At 54.6% G+C, this 20,452-nt stretch overlaps 1 protein-coding gene across 4 annotated transcripts in view; it reads right to left on the bottom strand.

Annotated features, from left to right (window-relative positions):
- GSG1L (GSG1 like) overlaps positions 1–19,971 on the bottom strand; it is a 206,496-nt gene extending 186,525 nt beyond the window's left edge. The window contains exon 1 of one of the 4 annotated variants that reach the window (XM_086692616.1): positions 19,497–19,971. In XM_086692616.1, the coding sequence (XP_086548742.1) occupies positions 19,497–19,857 (361 nt within the window). In that variant the 5' untranslated portion in view covers positions 19,858–19,971. The remainder of the gene's footprint in view (positions 1–19,496) is intronic. The other 3 variants (XM_086692617.1, XM_086692620.1, XM_086692618.1) reach the window with 3 other exon arrangements.
- Positions 19,972–20,452: the final 481 nt, after the last annotated feature.

Here is a 20,452-nt window from a genome sequence, read left to right as displayed (position 1 = left end):
AATCAGCGAAGGGCAGACCCAACCCTGCAGAAAACTGAGCTGGCAGGGGCAGAGTGTTAGTAACACCAAGCTTAAGACACTTAAACCTCTGCCAAAGAGAAGACGTTTCGACACGACTCAGGGACATAACAAGACTCAACTGGAGAGGCAGAAATTTTTCTTTCTTTTGTGTCTCTGCTCCTCTGAGCTGGAACTGAAATTAGGTCATCAAGCCTTCTCTTGCCTTGGTGGAGGCACATTTCCCACCCTTCAAGCAGAATCAGGCTGGGGCACAGGGGACGGAAAGCAAGGCACCCTCAGAGCTGGTCTAGCACAGTCTCACCTTGATCACTAGAGTAGAAAAGTATGAAGGATTTGGGGTGTGGAGGCCTCTCTCATGAACGTTCAGAGATACCAGAACCTGGACAACAAACTTTCTAAACTATTTTGGAATGCAAAAGAATGATACAAAACAGGACTTCCAGATTCTGGCCCAGCATGTAAGAAGCCTGGAAGTCACCAATCTGTCCTAACGAGAAGTCAAAATCTGAGCAACCAACAACTCTTCTTGTTCCCTAAGAGAAATGAGGTCACAGGGCAAACTACTGCCTCCAAAACTGGAGAGACAGCCAGATAGAATTACAACCTACCGGAACAGAAACCGCTATGGGGACCCCCCAGGGTAGTGACTCCAGGACTGTAACTGATGAGTTGCTAGAGGTTCAGTGTGGACAAGTCTGAGAGAGGACAACTCCAGGGGAATCCGGTCATCAGGGCCCCCATACTTTTGTGGGTTTTACCTCCAGAAGCTCTACCAGGTCCTCACAATGAATATCAGATAAAAATCCTCTCATGCTTCCAGCAGGGCGAGTGGGAAAGGAACTATTTTGAAATAAACCAGAGCATGCTGTTCTTCCTAACAAAGCTTGCCTTCCAGAAAAACTAGTTAACCAAATCCCAATCCCTAATGCTGGGGTATTATTGGACCCTAACTGACCAGGAGGAAGACAAATACCCAACCCCAGCCTGCTCTAGCTATCCCGTTCCACCTAACAGACAAGGGGACTGAGAAGTATATGTGCAGTCACAACCCAGAGCACAGGCTGACTAAAAGACTGACACCTAATCACAGGACAATAGAACACTTGTCTTCCCCCCCACCCCCAGCTCACCACCACTAAAAGCCTGTTGACAGCAGTTCCTTTGACCCAATACATCATGTCCAACTATTAGGAAAACAATTACAAGGCATACTTCAAGGCAAAAAAACAAAACAAAACAAAACCATAATTTGAAGAGACAGAGCAAGCATCAGAACCAGACTCAGAAATGGCAAGGCTGTTGTGACTATAAGACCAAGAACTGAAAACAACTATGATTAACATGTTAAGGGCTTTAATGGATAAAGTGGAAAGCATGTAAGAATAGATGGCAATATAAGTGGAAAAACTAACAAAGAAGCAAAAAAAGACACCAGAGATCAAAAACACTGTGACAGAAATAAGGAATGCCTTTTTTTAAAGTTATTTATAGCAGGCTCCACAGTGTCAGCACCGAGCTCAACATGGGGTTCAAACCCATGAACTGTGAGATCATGACCTAAACTGAAGTTGGATGCTTAACGTACTGAACCACCCATATGCCCCAGAAATGCCTGGTTTTTTTTATTTTGAGAGAGAGAGAGAGAGAGAGAGAGAGAAGGAGAGAGAGACAGAGAGCACAAGGCTGGGAGACAGAGGGACAGAGAGAGAGAATCCCAAGCAGGCTCCATGCTCAGCACAGAGCTTGACATGGGGCTCAATCTCATGACCCTGGGATCATGACCTGAGCCGAAATCTAGAGTGAGACTTTCAACTGACTGAGTCACCCAGGCACCCAGGAAGGCCTTTGATAAGCTGATGAACAGACTGGACATGGCTAAGGAGAGAATCTCTAAGCTTGAGGATATTTCAACAGAAACCTCCAAAACTGAAAAGCAAAAAAAGAAAAAAAAAGGAAAAAGAAGAAAGGAAAAAAGATAGTACAGAATATCCAAGGATAGTGGGACAACTATAAAAGGTGTAACATATGTGTGATGGAAAGAGGGGAAAAAAGGAGAGAGGAAACAATAATGTCTGAAACAATAATGACTGAGAATTTCCCAAATTAATGTCAGACACCAAACCATGGGTCCAGGCATCTCAGGGAACACCAAGCAGGGTAAATTCCAAAAGAATGAGACAAAGAGAACATTAAAATTATGAGAGAGAGAAAATAATAGATATAGAGGTCAGAGAACAGAAACCAATCTCATAAAAAAGTGGCCTTCTTGAAACAAAGCTTAGAACAAATGGAATAGTAGAAATAATTGAAAAAAATAATACAAATCAAGCCTCCTTAAGCTGATCACAACACCTACCCAGCAAATTTAAAAAAAAAAAATCAACATTTATAAATTCCGTGATGAAATTCTCTATATTGTGGATAAATGAAGAAAAAATTGTACAAGAATTCAGGGAGGAAAGTGTTGCCTACAAAGGAAAAATTAGGCTGACTTTAGGCATCTCTTCCTCAATACTAGATGCCAGAAAGCATAGAGTGATGCCCACAGGATGCTGAGGGAAAAGATTTAAACCTGTGGATTCTATACCCAGCCATAGTATCATCCATATCCAAAGGCCAAGGAAAGCTATTCTTAATGTTTGTTTTTTCTTGTTTTCTTTAAGAGCTAAGAAGTAGATCATGTGCATTAAGGACCACCCCTCCACACCTACAAAGTTCTGCCCTTGTCTCTGCTGCCTCTCGCACTTTTCCCACATCACTTTCCTGGCTCACTATACTCCAGCCACATCTGTCTTCCTTCTACCCGCTCACCAAGCTCTGTCACTACACAGAGGCTCTGCACATGCCATGTCCTCCATCTGCCCATGGTTAACTTCTTCTCATTCTTGAAGTCTCAACTAGACATCCCTCCTCTGAGGGGTTGGGTTTGCTTACTTGTGTATTATTCACACACACTCATATATGAGGGCACATGGACATGCACACACATACACAACTAGAAGTTCCATGAGGGCAGGAAGCTACCTAGATTATATCCCAGCATCTTGCATAGGACCCAGCACACCATTGGTGGCTGTCATACCTGACATTCAAATCCACCCAACATATGAACAAAAACAGAGGGAAAAGTAAACTAAAGGGTCTTGTAATTAGCACTGAAACCAGGTCAGCAAAGGACCACACTGCAATTGTTGTTACAAATACAAATGAAAAGCAGATTTTGAAAAAAGGCACTATATGTTATATCACTCTGCATCATTATCAGAGAAATAGGAGTCCAAGTATTAAAAATGGAATTAACAGTAGCATGCATATATTTTTAAATCATTAGTAAAGAAAAAAGAAACAAAACCTAACCCGTATAGGAAAAGATGAAGAAAAAGGTATAAAAAATTGGAAGCACTCAACAAAAAAAGAGAAATGAGATCAAGTGTGTTTATAAATGTTATTCAGTTAAGATGCTCCAGTTGTCCGGAAGACAGAATCTAACCATATTGCTCTTGTCAGATATGCACCTAACAGAAAGACATGGGAGGTTAAAATGAAAAGGCTGGAAAGAGACACATCAAGAGGACACAAACAAAACAAAGCTGAGATAGCAATATTAAAATATGAAAACCTAGAATCCAAAGCAAAAAGCATTCACTAGGGGAAAATAGTCATTTTATCTTGACAAAAGATAAAATCCACAATCTCACAATGAAAATATAACTGTCACGAATCGTTTTGTGATGAATAACAGAGAATCAAACTTTATAAAAACAAAAACTATCCGAAACACAAGTCAAAATGGAAAGAATTCTATGGAAGGGAAAGACTTCGACCTACTTTATCCAACTTTTGACAGAGCAAGAGAGCCAAGAGAAATAAACAAGACAGTCCTTGAATAACATTATCTATAAAGCTGCTTTACCCTACACACAGGGAACGTCCCTGTTTTTTTTTTTTCAGGGACATTTACCAAAACATTTACCAAAGAAAAATTTTTTAAATATGAAGCAGAAATTTCACAGGCCACTTCCTCTATCATTCAGTAAAACTAGAAATTGATGCCAAAAATTTAAGCAAGTAAGTCAAAGCACTGGGAACCTTTTAATGCTGTACTAAACTATTCTTGGATTATACTTGGATTATTCTGAAGTTTCAGAACTGTTAGAGACAAAATTGTAACTTCAGAATTTTTAGAAAATCATTTCAAAGAAAGCACTGCATTTCAAAATTCAGAAGATAGGGCCAAAGTGAGGCTCAGAGGCAAACTCATAGCGTTAAAGGCATCCATTTTTTGTTTTAACTATGGAGACAAAGTTTTCAACTCAAATACTTGAAAATGCTAACAAACCTCAAAAACCTAAGCCAAAGGAAAACAGACCGTATTTGAAAACTTAAACAGTATTGATAAATATAGGAGAATGGATTCTTAACCATGGGCAGGGAGGAGGGGAGGAAGGGAGGGACCATGAAACAGCCTAGCAAGACCTGGGCTGAAAAAAGGGGGAACAAATTATCAGGGCTTCCAGTGTGACATCTTAGCACAGATCCCCTGTAAAGATTTCAAGCCAGGCTGCATTTTCTGGAGGGTCTGAAAAGCAGTTTCCACCAGGGCCCCTATCATAATCAGCAGACTCCAGCAAGAAAACTAAGAGAAGGGGAGGAAACACAAATACACAGGATTAGGAGTACAAAAAGAAAATTAATCAAAGGAAGGCTTTTCCTTTTAATCATAAGGAAATACTGTGCTAAGTTATGCAAGTAAGTTCAAAACTCTTGATAAATAATTTTCCAAGAAAATGCAACTAACAGAAAATTAACTTGGTAAGTAGAAAACTGAGGTGAGGGGAGCCTGGGTGGTTTAGTCAGTTAAGCATCCGACTTCAGCTCAGATCATGATCTCATGGTTCCTGAGTTCAAGCCCCACATCAGACTTTCTGCTGTCAGCTCACAGCCCGCTTTGGATCCTCTGTCCCCCTCTCTCTCTCTGCTCCTCCCCACTCACTTGTGCGCACTCTCTCTCTCTCTCTCACAAAAATAAGTAAACGTTTTTTAAAAAGAGGGGTGCATCAGTGGCATAGTGAGTTAAGCATCAGACTCTTGGTCTCGGCTCAGATCATGATCTCACGGTTCATGAATTCGAGCCCCAAATTGGGCTCTGGGTTGACAGCAAGAAGCCTGCTTAGGATTCTGTCTCTCCTTGTCTCTGTCCCTCCCCCGTTTGTGTGCTCTCTTGTGTGCTCTCTCTCTCTTTCTCAAATAAATAAAACTTAAAAATTTTTTAAATAAATAAAGAAAAAGAAAAAGAAAAGAAAACTGAGGTGACCCATTACTATGGACAGACTAATTCTGCCCAGAATGCTACTTGTCCCCAGACTGCTCCCTCCCTCTGGTCATCCAGGTCTCACTTCAAATAGAAGTTTCCATGACACCCCATCAGAAACTCCACCCTTGGGGCGTCTGGGTGGCTCATTCAGTTGAGAGTCCAACTCTTGATCTCAGCTCAGGTCTTGATCTCACGGTCATGGGCATTGGAAGTAGAGCCTACTTAAATAAAAGAAAAAAACACCACCTTCAAATGCCACCGCACGATTCTATTTCATAGCACTTATGTCTATACGGAATTACTGGATTATCTATTATTATTTTATTAACTGATCTATTTTCTCTCTCTCCACTGGGATGTGAGCTCCTTGTGAGCAAGGACCTTATTCACCACATTCGCCAAGTATTCCTGGTGCCTAGCAGAGGAAGACCTCAGTAAATGGGTTGAATGAATAATAAATGAATGAAGACCAAAGAAGACAAGAAACCTTCCAGAAAATCCTTCCAAATAATCTCATCTTACAAAGGAGGATAAATCTTTGAAGACGGGGAGAACTATCCCAGAAAATACTTCAAGGTCCAGAACAACATGGCCGGGGAGGGTTCACGTATGGAAAGATGACCATGGGTCTCAAAATTCTACTCCACCACCTTTAGAGGGAAAATGAAAAGCAGGTTTGAAAAGTCACAGAGGGGGGCGCCTGGGTGGCGCAGTCGGTTAAGCGTCCGACTTCAGCCAGGTCACGATCTCGCGGTCCGTGAGTTCGAGCCCTGCATCAGGCTCTGGGCTGATGGCTCGGAGCCTGGAGCCTGTTTCTGATTCTGTGTCTCCCTCTCTCTCTCTGCCCCTCCCCCATTCATGCTCTGTCTCTCTCTGTCCCAAAAATAAATAAAAACGTTGAAAAAAAAAATTAAAAAAAAAAAAAAGAAAAGTCACAGAGGTGTGTCTGGCTTGCACAAGCAAGAACACAAGTGGAAAAAGCAAGTCAGCCTTCGCTCCCATCAGCCTTTGCACCCATCAGCCTTCGCTCCCATCAGCCTTCAAACCCATCAGCCTTTGCTCCCATCAGCCTTCGCTCCCATCAGCCTTCACTCCCACAGGGAATCCAGTTGTTTTCTGAGTCCCAGGGTCATTCTGGCCTCAATCTGGGGCCACATGAGCCAGGATCACCAATAAACCCATTCTTATGGTCTATCCCGCTTCGGATGTCAGCTCTGTGAAGACAAGGCCTTTGTTTTGCGAAGACAGTGGCCTTAGTAGGGGCTCAGTAATCCTCAGTACAATGCACAAATGTATACACAACCTCTTGTCGGTCTTTCTGCCCTAGAATGTGATCTCCAGGAGATTAAAAGCTGCTTCTATCTTGTTACCTGCTATCACCCCTGCAATGATAGACAAAACGTAGCATGTACTAGGTGCTCACAAAAGTCAGTGAAAGCATGAGGCTTCCTTCAGACTAATGCCAACTGTTCACTTCCTACCCATCCCAGGAAATGTGGCTTCTGGGGGGCCGGGGAAGGGCTATTTTTAAATAACCGTCCTTCTGACAAATGGAGCAGAGGTCATGACACGGAAGGTCCAGGTCTGCGGATCTTTAAGGGATAATCGAGGACCAGCACCTGGAAGCCAGGGCCAAGGGGAAAAGCCTGGGTCCCGGCGCCAGCTCTGCAAGTGGTGGGCCGTGGTGTCAAGGAGGTCCTTTCCCTGCAGAGACTGAGTGTCCTTGTCCATAAAACAGAGTCGAGGTAGCTCGTGATTCTCAGAGCCGGGGCCTCATGTCACTGGGGCATTTGATGTCAGTGAGTGTCAGCGGGGAGAAGTGTTATGAGAAACAAATTAAGCTGAGTGGTAGAAGAGGAGGTTCTGGGAGTGGGGGTCACAGTGGGGGTGATCACACAAAAGGGGGCATTTTATTAAAGCGAGGGAGTGGGAATCTGGGAAAGAGCGCTCAGACTGAAGAAACTGTAAGTGCAAAGGCCCTGAGGCAGAGAAGCATGCCTGGGGAGTGTTTGTGCCAAAGCCTGAAAGAGGAAGCGAGCGGGAATGTAGCAGGACAATAGGAACAACTCATGTCAGGTTCTGCAACTGCTAGGAGCCCTTTGGCTTTACCCAAGTGAGATGAGGCCATTGGAAGGACGTCATCCAAGGTGCACAGGCCCCCTCAGCAGACTATGGGGGACAAGGAGAGGCCGGAAGACCAGTGAGGGGGGTTCTGGAGTCATCCAGGCGAGGGATGGTGTTGGCTCAGTCATGGTGGCAGAGAGAGGGCAAGAAATGGCTGGACTCTGGATGTGTTTTTAAAAGAAGCCAATAGGATTTGCCGATCGATTGAACGTGTGTGTGTGTGTGTGTGTGCGGTCATTTGTTGAGAAGGGCAGGGTGAGGGTGCAGTAGCCATTCCTGTGGCCACCAATCTTCCTGGCTCCCCGCTTCCTAGGCCCATGATAAGACTGCAATCCTCCAGCCCCCCGAGGATGTTAGATGCGACCATGGGATTTGCTTTGACCAAGTGGCAGGTGCCATTTCGAGGCAGAAACCCATCCCCCTCTCTGGCCTCAGCAGCCATGGCAGCCTGGAGGTGGAGCCTCTTTTATCTGGGTCCCCGATGAGGACAGCGTGAAACACACAGCCCGCCCCGCCCCCCCAGGTTGTTTGAACCTTCCCAGATTTGCAGGTGGTTATGGCAGCATGACCCAGCCCGCCCCCTGCTGGTGAGGGCAGAAAGCAAGTGGTTGGTTTGGGGTTTGTTCGTTCCCTTCAAACCTCCAAGTGGAGGCATCTGCTGGGGGTGACGGCGAGACTTGTGTCCACCCCTCCCAACTGTGCTCTGGGGAGGGTCTCTCTACCTCTGTGCTTCTTCCAGAACCACCCAGAAGAGCTCTCACGAGGCAAGGAGGGGGGGTGCCCCACGGGGGGGGGGACAAGTCTGGCAGCTGGGGGGGGGCAGGGGACAGACAGGAGCAGGGAGTTAAGCCTCTCCCTCCCCTTTTCCAGAACTGGACCCCCCGGCAGAGAGCGCAGGGTGGAGAGAGGCCCCGGGGAGAAGGAAGGACAAATGGACACGGACAGAGGGGAGTGCAGGATCCACAAGTGTGTCCCACAGGCGACAGGGCACAGATCCAGCTGGCTTGCTGAGAAGCCGCCTCCCACATCCTGAGTTTCCTAGACTGTGAACGACTGATAAAAATAACGGGACAGTTTGGAGAGGCCCGGGGAGCCGGGATGAGCTGAAGCCCCCCAACACCAAGCTGCCCACTGCCACCAATAGGACACGGGCGGGGGAAGGAGGGAGAGTGGGTGAGGGTCTGGCCGGCTGCCTTGCCTTCCCCACGCGCCCAGGGCCAAGGGCGGAAGGCCTGGAAGGGCCGCCCCAGGCAGAGCCGCACATGCCGGGGCTCTGGGAAAAGAGCAGAGAAAAGGCCATATGGGCCCCTTCCTGCCTCCCCGGGCTGTCTCAGGCTCCCCTCGGCCTCTCCCCTGCAGCTCCTCAGGCCCGCTCCCCCCTTGTCACGTGGGTTTGTGCACGCGTGTCTGTGTCTGCATGTGCATCTGTGCATGTCCCCGGGTCCGTGTCTCTCTCCCTCTGTGTCCCTTTGTCTCGCTCTGCCTCTCTCCACCCCATTCTACCTTCCTATCGCCATCCCGGTCCAGTGTCACCGTGGACCCACTCCCTGGAAGGCTGGGACACAGGACAAGGCCCCCACAACCACGAGCCGTCCCCCCCAGCTCTGCTCCCTGAGGCTGGAGCACAGACGCGGCCCTCGGGACCCCACCAGCAGGGAAGGGGGCAGGCCCTACATCCTATAACCAACTTATCCAAACAGTCTGGGCAGCTTGGGGCCAGGCCACCTTCCACACGTTGCCAGCATTGCCATCCAATTCTACAGTTCAGCTCCCCTGTTTTTGGAGCCGAGGGACTGTTTGGGGTCAGAGATACCGAGTCAATATCAACCAGGAATCCCTGGAAAGAACCAATCCCAGAGCTTGGTACCATCATTAGCAGAAACTTTTCAGAAGCAGAAACTGAGGACCATGCTTCCTCTGAAAACTCGGAAGAGGAAAAACCCCCGCTTGCCACGTTCTAAACCACTGTCTCCACCAGCGTCCCCACCCAAACCACAGGACAGGCCTGGGGAGCCATGGGCGCTCCCCACGGGCGGAGAGGGCGATCTGGCCGCCCCCGCTCCCCCTGACTCACACACAGCCTGGCCCTCCCGGCAGCCCTCAGTGATCCGTTTTGGTTTGAGCGCTTCCAAGGCAGCGCACACATTCCCGGGGCGGTGAGACACTGGGTGCCAGCTCTCCGATCCAAAGGGATTTTGTCGCATCCTCAGGACGGCTGCGATCTGCTCCTGGGACACCGCAGTGGGAAGCTGAGCACTGTCTCTGATCTGCTCCGAGGTGCTCACTTTAGGATGAGACACACACATCGCAGAGACGCACAGAAATAAACGAAAAGGTCAACTCAGCGTTGAAGAGAAGAAGCCTCGGGACGAGACAGCAGCCAGGGCCGGGGCTTGATGAAGGCCTGCGGGCAGAGCAGAGACCTAGAGATACAGAGGAAGAGACTTCCAGGTGAGGGAATGGCAAGAGCGAACGCCCTGAGGTGGGAAATCAGCTTGGAGCGGCCAGAAATGCAGGGGGCGGGCCGGCCAGAGCAGGGTGAGGGGAAGGTGGTCCCGGAAGATAAGAGAGCTGGGGGCCGGCCCCGCCCCACACTCTGCAGAAGCCAGCGCCAGGCCTGCCTCAGTCCCAGGTGCTAAATGACAGGGCTGACTCGGAACACGGGTGCCCACGTCCGCCATGCTTCCAAAACCCCTGGGGAGCTGGTTAGAACTACAGATTCCCGGACCCACGAAGCAAAAGTCCAAGGGCGAGACCCTGGGCGCCTGCATTTTAACAGGTTCCCTAGAAGAAACTGGGGCATAGCAAAGTTGGGGGACACCAGGAGAATCAGAGGGACGGGTCTCGGGGGACGGACCAAGGGGTGTGTTTAGGGGATGCCTCTCTCTGGGATGCAGGCATATGGTTTCTGGAGCCCCAGAGCCCCAAACATTTAAGAACCTCTGAACTCAGGGCGCGTGGGTGGCTCAGTCCATTGAGCACCTGACTCTCGATTTCAGCTCAGGTCACGATCTCACAGTTTGTGAGTTCGAGCCCCGCATCGGGCTCTGTGCTGTCAGCCCGGAGCCTGTTTGGGATCTTCTGTCTCGCTCTCTCTGCCCCTCCCCCTGCTCAAAAATAAATAAACGTTAAAAGAAAGGAAGGAGAAGGACCTCTGAAGTCAAGCACAGCTACAGCGTCTTGGCTAAAAGAATGAGGCCAGGCATGAAGGGCACGGCCACAGACTCTCTGGGTTCCCAGATGTACCCCTGCTGCGTAAGCGTGTGAGGAGGGACATCTCTGTTCTCACCTGACCGGCATCCACCGCCCCTTTCCCTAGGGCCAGCCCTCCGAGTCTGAGGAACGTCTGTGCAACAGTGATCGCTTTCATGGCCCCAACGCGTCACCCTTCCGCGTGTCCGTGCCCTTGGCCGTCACGACTCAGCAGCGCCCCCCACACACCGACTCCGGGCTCAGCCTGGTGACCGGCTTTGGCCAACGGGACGTAAGCAAGCACACACGATGTGTGCAGAGGCTTGAAAGGCACTCCCGCGGCGTGGCTGGCTCCAGCTTTCACGTCTCGGACGCGACCGCGAGAAGGCGCCCCAGCGAGCCCGGTGAAGGATGAGAGGCCCAGTGGCCCCCATCGTCCGAGCCCACAGCCAAACCACCGCGCAGCAGTGAGCCCAGCCCAGCCCAGCCGAAATCACTGAGCTGCAGACTCGAGCTGAGCGAAGTGCCTGCGCTGTATGTGGCTGAGGTGTGGCCGTTGTTGTCACGCAGCGTTACGTAGCAAGAGCTAACAGCTACACACCTCTCTCACTCTCAGAGCACGTGGTTTAAGCAAAGCTGTCCTCCTCTCCCGCCCCAGGGGTGTGACCACGTGACTAAGGGTGAGAGTGGAGGGACCAAGGCCTGGCCAACCCACACAGTCCAACCCCTTGGGCCACTCTGATTGGTTCAGAGGTGGGGACATAACCCAGTTGGTCCTCTGAGAACCAGTTCTGGGAGTTCTGTTCGGGAGGGACTTTTCCATGGGAGTTCCTGGAAGGACAAGAGGTTAAGTAAACTCAAAGCTTTCAGGAGAGTCAGCCTGAGAATGAAGCTAACCCAGAGGAGGGCGGAGCCGAGTGCTGGAAAGACACAAATTCTCAACAACCCTGCTTGACCCAGCCACGCTACGGACCTGAGCTCTTCTTACAAGACTTTCTTTTTTTTTTTTTTTTTTTTTAACGTTTATTTATTTTTGAGACAGAGAGAGACAGAGCATGAACGGGGGAGGGGCAGAGAGACAGGGAGACACAGAATCGGAAACAGGCTCCAGGCTCTGAGCCATCAGCACAGAGCCCGATGCGGGGCTCGAACTCACGGACCGCGAGATCGTGACCTAGCTGAAGTCGGACGCTCAACCGACTGAGCCACCCAGGCGCCCCACGAGACTTTCTATTAAGAGGGATCACAGGGGCGCCTGGCTGGTTCAGTTGGTAGAGCATGTGACTCTTGATCTCAGGGTTGTGAGTTCGAGCCCCATGTCTGGTGTAGAGATTAAAAAAAAAAAAAATTCAGTATCTAAGAAAAAGGGAGACCATAGTTCCCTTGTTTTGCTTAAGACCATTTCAAACGAGTTTCTCTTGCTTGCAGTGACTCGAGGATTCCTGGCCAACAGAGTTCACTCCCCTTGGAATGTCTGACCAAGCCCCATCCGTTCCCCTGGCCCCAAGTTCTGGTTCCCCTGCCCCACAGGACTGGCTGTGTTTCCTACACTCCCCTCCCAGCACACAGCAGACTGGACCAGCCTCGGCCACCTGCACCACGCCGTCCAGTCAGATCCTCAGGACCGAGAACGAACAGGCATGGAATCGAATCATGTCACTGGCAGAGCTCTGATCTAGAAATCGCCGACTGGCGAGAGGAGAGTTTACTCGCCCCCTTAGAAGGGGTTGCTTTGGGGCCCGCAGAGCAGGCCTCTTCTTTTTACTTGAATCGGTTCCCAAATTTTAACAATCCAGAGATCTCCTATAAAAACCGGGAGTTTTGACAAAATGGACAACGGGGCCCCACGCGGGCCCCCACCCTGCAACGAGAATGATCGTCTGGGGCTCAGCAGCTGCCCCTGTAGCCGAGGGAGATGCCCCCAGCTCCCGACAGCCCCCCGCCACTTCCTCTATGGCACTCTTGGGTTTCTGGGTTGGCCCCTGCGGGATTTTTGCCGGTGGGAGGACCCATCAACTCCAGCCTCCAGGAGCCTGGTGGCCCTGGCCCTGACCTGCCAGGCCTGGTGGTTGCATCTCCGCCTGGACACTGCAGGGGGCAGCAGCCCCTACGAAACCCGCCTTTTTCACACCGGCTTGCGTCAGTTTCGGTCACCTGATACCAGAAGAGCTCAACCGCCAGGGTCCTGAGGGCAACACAGAGGCCCGAGGTTGTAGCATCCCCGAAAGATGGTTCTGAACCTGGTGCCCTGGAATTCAAACAGGGGCCATGACCACACTGAGCCCCTCCGGCACCTCACGGGGCCCCACGGAGCACTGTTTCCCAGGAGCAGAACAGAAGAGGGGGTGGCGAAGAAAGAGTGTCTGACAAGTCCGTGGGGAATGACAGGTACAGAGCACTGGGCCCCTCGCTGCACACAGGAGCTCAGAGAAGTTCCTAGAATCCCAAATGCATGCAGCACATGGTCATTGATCCCTTACTAAGGACAGGTTCGTCTCGGTCCCAGAATGTGGCGTCTGTGAAACGGACCAAGTCCTGCCTCCGTGGAGCTGGCATGTGACAGGGGAGAGAGATAATAAAGAAGCTAAGTGAGTGTGCTCTGTAGTGCGTAAAACAGCAACGACGGGGAATCAGGTGGGAGGAAAGAGCAGGGGGCGGGGAGGTCGCAGATCGAAAGGGCGTGGTCAGGGACGGCCTCGTGGGAAAGAGGCCATTTGGGCCCAGACCCACCTGAGAAGGGAGGGAGCCCTGCGGACATCTGGGAGGAAGAGTCCACAGGTGGCAGGAACAGCAAGTACAAAGGCCCTGGGGCAGGAGGGTGTTGGCCTGTTCAAGGGCCAGCAAAGAGGCTGTTGCGGTGAGGCAGAGGAGAAAGAGGGTGGAGTCAGAGAGGCGATGTGGGTACATCACCACGGCCAGCCTCAGGCCCTGGAAGTCGTTGGCCCTGAATCTGACTGCACAGGAGGGCCCTGCCCAGAGCGGGGAGGTGATCTGACCTGCGGCTTCACTCCTGGGTGGAAAGCAGGGGGCCGAGGGAGCAGAAGCAGAGAGCCCGGGGAGGGGCTACTGGCCTAGTCCAGGGGAGGGGAGCCAGGGCACGGGCCACAGGTCCTGGTCAGCAGGGGCTGGATTCTGAATGAAGAGCCAGCAGGACCCGCTAGCGGACGAGACAGGGATGTGAGAACCGAGGCTCCGAGGAGGAACCCCAGGCCTGGGGCCTGAGCCCTGGAAGGTGGCGAGTCGTGTCCCCGGGGAGGAGGTGGATGGGGTGGGGGGTGGCCCGCGGCCCCCCCTGCCGGAAGGGGCGGCTCCCACTGCCGTAGGACCCTCGGGCCCGGTGTTCACAGACATGCCAGGCTTTTGAGGAAAGCCATAAATCCAGATGTTTCTGTGAAGCGTCTCAATTTTCAAACGTTGGCAACTCATTCAGAGACTGTAAACACTGCAGGGCCAAACAAAACAGATGGACAGTTCAGATGGGACCCACGGGCCATGGGTCGGCAGCCTCTGCCAGGGGGTCGATCACAGCCAGCGTGGTTATGGAGGGCTTGCTGGGCCCGCGTTATCGGCTTCAACTCCAGCAGGGCTAGAGTGAGGCAGCTATTATAATCCCTGTGTCCCAGCCAAGGAAACTGAGGCCCAACGAAGGCGAACCCCTAACCAAGGCCACGTAGCAGGCGAGTCGTGGTGCGGGGGCTGGAGCCCAGACTGACTGTCCCCGAAGCCTGTCATCAAGAGGTGTTCTGTTGCCCTTGATGGACGTTACCAGCCAGACCAAACAAGAAGAAAACAAAAACACACAAAAAACCCGTCATCTCACGCATGAGGGAAGAAAAGACCAGAGAGTGAGGGAGTGTGACTTATCCAAGGTCACTCAGCACTGGAGTGACCTCCGGGTCTGGACTCAAACCTGGGGCTTATGACTCCCCGGGCAATGCTTTCTGGGCGAGAGCCAGGTTCTAGAACCTTCTGGCTGGGTGCACATCCCAGCTCTGCCACCTGGTAGCTGCGTGACCTTGAGCAAGTCACCTCATCTCTCTGTGCCCCAGAAAATAGGTGTAACCCTGGCACTAGGCTGTCATCGAGCTGTTATGGAAATGCAAGGAAATGACACTGGTCTATGGGACCTTTCAAAGTCCGTATCTTCGCCCACCAGACGGTCCTAACACAAAGCCCATCCACCTGTTACTCCAACGCACTCCCAGCACTAGAAGCCCGCTCTTGGGGGGCATCATATCTGCGCTTATACTCGTGAAGGAGGCGGCGACATAACTGAAGGGAGCAGGCAGAAGGGCTGGGGTTTCTGTAGAAGAGGGGAAGCAAGAAAGGCGTAGGTCAGCTAAGGGCTTTCTCCTCCTGAGTAGGAATGGCCTCACCCCACACGCACTGGGGTGTGTAAGGGGGCGGGGGGCACTGCGTGTCGTGGGCACCTCAGTGAAAGGGAAGGGGTCCCCGGTTGGTCCCCTGACTCACTGCAGGGTAAGAAGACACTTAGAGCCGAAGAAAGAGCAGCAGCCGTAACAACCGCCACCATTCACCCCACAAATGTTTGCTGAGCACCTGCCAGTGTCCTGAGCACTAAGGGACCCGCGGTGAACGATGCAGAGAAACTCAACCGCCAACTGCTCGGAGCTGGTGGGCACCACTGAGGAGGAGTCGGTGGCGAGGGCTAGAGGAAAACTCAAGCAGGAAACAGGTGGGGGAGATCGATTTTGCACTGGGGGCTCAGAGCGAGCTCAGCACTGACTTGAAGAAGTTTCCAGAACTAGTCTTGCGGCCATCTAGGGGACAAGCATTTCAGGCAGAGGGGAGGACCAGCGCAAAAGGTCTGAGTGTGCCTGGTTTTGAGGGCGAGTGTGACCACGATTGGGGGTGGGGAGCAGGGGAAGAACCCAGAGAAGTAGCACGGCCGGGGAGGGGCCACGGGAGGACGTGGCTTTGACTCTGAGAGTGGGGCCGCCGGAGGGGGCCGCACGAAGGTGGGTGAGGATCTGGCGGTTACTCTGGGGCTGGGGGGAAAGCAGACTGAGGGCCGAGGGGGGGTCAACGGGGGAAGCAGGGCGACGGCTGCAGAAGTCCACGGGAGAGACGCGGGGGCTCAGACGGGGTGACGGCACTCGGAGGTGGCAAGGGGCACTCACACAGCACCTCCCCCGTGCTATTTCACCGAACACCCCCGCCTCCAACGAGCGCTACCTGCCCGGATCCCCAGTCTGCAGGGCAGCAAACTGAGGCTCTTGCCCAAACCACACTGCCAACAGGAAACTCGAGAAACTTCCATCTTTCACAAAAGAGAATGGGCATTTGTCCACCCATCCCAGGGGACAGAGTGGGTCTAGAGGCGAACAACAGCATCCTCCTCCTGTCCCTCCCTCTCTCTGGCTGCCTCAGGCCCACCTCCCTCCAGGCATCCTGGCCAGCCGCCCCATTGGTCTTCTGAGTCACCTACTTCCTCAGGTTCAAGCACGGGCCTGACGAAGTCCAGCCTCACCTGTGCTCTCCCTGCTGGCACAACCACACCCCCGCCAGCCCATCTCCCTTCCCCTAGTCACTATTGCTTTTCCAGGCCTTTACTCCGCTGCCCCACCCCCCAGAACGCCTCCAACGGCAACCACCCAGCCCTTCTGAGCATCGATTCCAGAGGAGAAAACCAATTGGCATGAAGGGCTCGGGGTAATTCTGTGTCAAGGCCACGCTCCCTTTCTGTTTGTTGAAGGAGGTCGATGCTCCTTCTTGGACGGAGAAAAGCTTTCTTTGTGCCCAGTCTGGTGAAATTGTGTCTGTTTAGGACAGGCTGCAGTCTTCTTTGTGAACGCGGTGGATGTTTTTTTTTTCATGTGGGTAAAAGGGCTTATTGGATTTCCCTGTGGCTGCCCAGAGTGGGGAGAGGCTTTTCTGGGCACAGAAAGAAATGACCGAACAGGCGTTGGAGACAAAGGAGCAGTTCGCAGCTGCCTCTCATGGTCAGGGTTTTGTGGTCGGTGTTTTCACTGGGGGAAATGTAAAAATGCTGGGAAGGAAAGAAGGCCTTCCCCATAGTTTGGGGCAGGAGGGAAGGAAGACAGTCCTCAAGGCGATGCCTCGGGGGTGGGGGGGAGAGGGGGGCAGGATTTTGTTGGGGGGGCTCTTGGACGCTTTCTTCCTCTTCGAGCAAAAAGCAAATTAAAAAATGGTCACCAAACGCAGAAGAAAGGTTGTCATAGCAACAAAAGTTTGAGGCCAGGTACTTCCTGACATCCTTTCAAGACCACAGAGGTGGAGAGGCGGGATGTGGGCACGGTGGGATCAGCCAGGGAAACCATCCAAGCGGGCTCAAACCTCCCAAATTTCTCACCGGCGGCGCTGACAGGCTGATAACTATTTTCTGAGCTCTCGGGAAGGAAAATAGTGATTTTCTGGGAGGGGAGATCTCTAGCCAACAGCGACCAAGAGAAAAGAGAAAACCGTGGGTTTGTTTTGTTGACCCAACAAACGAACCACCCATGTGTTTATAAACAGAGGACTGGGGATGAAGGTCTTAGGCTGAGTGGCCCCCCCCCCCCCCTCAAATGATGCCTGTCTCGGACTCCCCAACTGTATCATTCTCTTCCCTTATCACTTCGCCCTGATCTCTTTCTGCCCCAGAGAAGGCCATCCAGACCCCCTCGCCAGCTGGGGCGCCTGGGCAAAAAAAAAAAAAAAAAAAAAAAAAAACCTCTCCAAACCCCCAATTCCTCATCTGAAAAGTGGGCCCCCTAAAAGGTGCTGGCAAGGAGTCAACAAGATCCGGCAGGTGAGAAGCTTCCACAGTGCCCGGTGTACTTGAAGGGCTCGATAAATGCAAGCTAACACGACTTTAAATGTTGTTCAACTAATCATTTTTAAAGCTGCTCGGGCTTAAACATCCTGTGTCAAGCCCTGGATGAAAGACACAGGGAAGTAACTACAAGCGGCGGGGCTGTGACCTTCAGGGAGAGGCCAGGGGAGACCTCAGGGAAGAGGCTCAGCCGGCCACCGAGGGCCAGGACACCCCGCGGAGGCGGGGGCCGGACAACTCCAGAGACACAGCGTGGTATCTTTAAGTACGTGCACAGAGAAGGCACAAGGAGGCCGTGTTTCTGCACAAAGGAGAAACTTGGTGGCAGGCCGAGGTGCAAGCGGGGTTCACCCCAAAAGGCGCAGATGTTCCCCAGGACGAGGCATTAGGAGGCCTCCGTGAAAGAGGTCAGGGTCGGACTGTCGGAAAGCAGAACAAACAGCGAGCGGCTGGCAAACGGCTAGGTCCACGCAGGTGGTCACAGAAAAGTTCAGCGGGGCACCCCCGGAGGCAGGGCAGAGCAGGGGGCACCCCCAGGAAACCTCTGGTTTACCCTTCCAGGGTCTCCTCCAATGTTAACCCCACAGAGACATACTGATGGCCTACTATGCACCGGGACACCGCCCAGAAGCTGGGGATGACGGTGAACCAGGCAGCCCAGGCCCTGCCCTCACAGTGACATCCTGTGGAGACAGGGGACGGGAAGCTAGTGACCAGAGGTAGGCTCTGGACGTTTTCAGGTTGTGCCAAGCGCGACGAAGGAGATAAAGGTGGTGATGAGAGGCAGTCAGGAAGACCCTGCCTCCAAAGGGGGTGGGGAGGCCTCCCGTCCACAAGACCCTGCCTGGGAAGGGGCAGGAAATCCCCCCCTGAACTGGGAAGCAGCCAGCAGGGGAGACTGGGGAAGGGGATTCCAGGCGGAGGGAGCAGCCTCTTCGGGCTGATTTGACACCTATTCTCTCTCTGTCCTTTAAGACAACCAGTCAGGCCAATGGCTGATTGGGGCAAACTCCGCCGTCGCCCACCCCATCTACATCTGAGCGCACACATACACCGTCCGCACGGAAGGGCTGTGCATGCACACACTTTTCACCTTGGGGAAAGAGGTCAAGTCACTCCAGACGGTCCCCACGCCCGGACTTAGAGCAACATGGTCTGGGAGGTACCCGCTGGTGTGGCCCAGCACCACCACCCCCCCCCCCCCCCACACACACACACAGCCTCACGGCGGGTCTCAGGGGCACTCCCTCCGACCTGGCTGCCCCGGGCGGACCCGGGAAGAGGTGCGGTGCGGGGCAAAGAGAGCACTTTGATCTGCCTTCTGAAAAGTCACCCCCCCACACCCACCCAGTTCTGATCGGAGCCGTCCCGCTTTCCCGCCGCCTCGCCCCCCTCCCGTCGCATCCTCTCCCGGGCGGGGGCAGGGGGGCCAGAACACCAAGGGGGCTCCCCGCCGGGAGCCCACTGGGCTCCTCCCGTCCCCCCACCCCCCACCCCCGACTCTCGTGCTTCCCGAGCCCCGTCTGGGAGAACGACCCCGTCGGCTCCCGGCTCCGGGGATCCGCGGGGAGTGGGGGGCTCACGGCAGCAGTCGGTGCGCCCTCCCCGCGGCGGGCCGGGCCGGGAGGGGGCGGCCGGTGCCCCGCGAACGAAGGCGGGGGAGGGGGCGCGCCCGGAGACGACTTCTGGCGCGGAGGGGAACGCGCGCCCCGCCGACCGGCCACCGCGCTAGGCGCCCGGGAGACGCGCCTCCCCAGGGCGCGGCGACGTCCCCAAAGGCGCCCGGCGCGCTCGGAAAGGGCAGCGGCCGCGCGGGGAGCCCCGGGGTCGGCGGCGCGTCCCGGACGCCCCCCCACCCGCCCCCAGGGCCCGCCCCCGCGCGCTCCCCGCCCCCCGGGCGTGCAGCCGAGCCCTGCCGAGCGCGGGGCCCCTCGCCCGGCCGCGGGGAGGGAGCGCGCGGGGCTGGGGCTGGGGCTCGGGCCGCGGGGGGCCGCGCAAGCCCCGGGAGGGGGGCCGGGAGCCGAGCCGCCGGCGCCGCCGTTCACTCACCGAGCCCGCCGAGCTCCTCCTCGCACGAGTACCAGATGCCGGTGTGGAAATTCCTGAAGAGGAAGCGGTCGTCGCCCGTCTCCCAGCTGTAGAGCGCGCCGCCAGGGGGGCCGTTCCCCGCGGCGGCGGCGGCGGCGGCGGCGGCGGCGGCGGCGGCGGCGGGGGCGGCGGTGCCGTTGGCCGTGGCGTTGGCGCCCGAGTTGGGGCAGTTGGCGCGCCCGCCCTGGCCGCAGCCGGGCTTGGGGACCCGCTGCGTGCCCTGGCACCAGTGCGTGGTGAGGAAGGCGGTGGTAGCGAAGAGCAGCGCCAGCAGGTTCAGGGCCACGGCCAGGAGCGCTCGGCCGCGGCGGCTCGTCTTCATGCCGCCCGCGCCGCCGGGGAGCTCCGCGCGCGAAGTTGGCAGCCGGCGCCCCGCGTCAGCGGCCGCTGCCCGCCGCGCCCCGGGGCTCGGGCGCCTTGGATCGGCGGCGGAGGACGCCGCGCGGGCCCATGCCCTCCCCCGCCCCGGGGTGAGGGCGCGGCGCGGGGAGCGCGGGGGGCGCGGGGGGCGGGCGGCAGCTGCCGAGCGGCTCCGGCGCGCCCGGAGCCCGGAGCGCGAGTGCACCTCGGCGAGGAGCCGCTGGAGCCTGGCAGCGGCCACGGCGCAGGGACGCGCGCCCCTCCGTGGGGAGACACCTGCAGGCGGCCGGCGACACTGTTCCGGCGCCCGCCCTAAGCAGGGAGAGGGGGCGCCCCAAGCCGGGCGCGGGCGGGGGACCCGGAGAGAAGGGACGCCCCCAAGGAGCCCGGCACCCGATTGGAGGGGCTGGGAAGCAAGGAGAACGCCAGGCAACGTGCTCTCTGAGAAAGAGGCTCCTCGCGAGGGACGTGGGGCAGCAAAACCGGCCAGGAGGGGGCATCCTCTTCAAGACCCGGAGAGGCCCTGCCCTGGGGAGGCAAGGGTAGAGCGTGCCGGG

This window comes from Puma concolor, chromosome E3 (genome assembly GCF_028749965.1).
Source record: "Puma concolor isolate L17-30 chromosome E3, mPumCon1.1.hap2, whole genome shotgun sequence".
In the NCBI taxonomy this organism is placed as follows: domain Eukaryota; kingdom Metazoa; phylum Chordata; class Mammalia; order Carnivora; family Felidae; genus Puma; species Puma concolor.
Note: the sequence above shows the minus strand (reverse complement) of the source record. Positions and strands in the feature narration are given on the sequence as shown.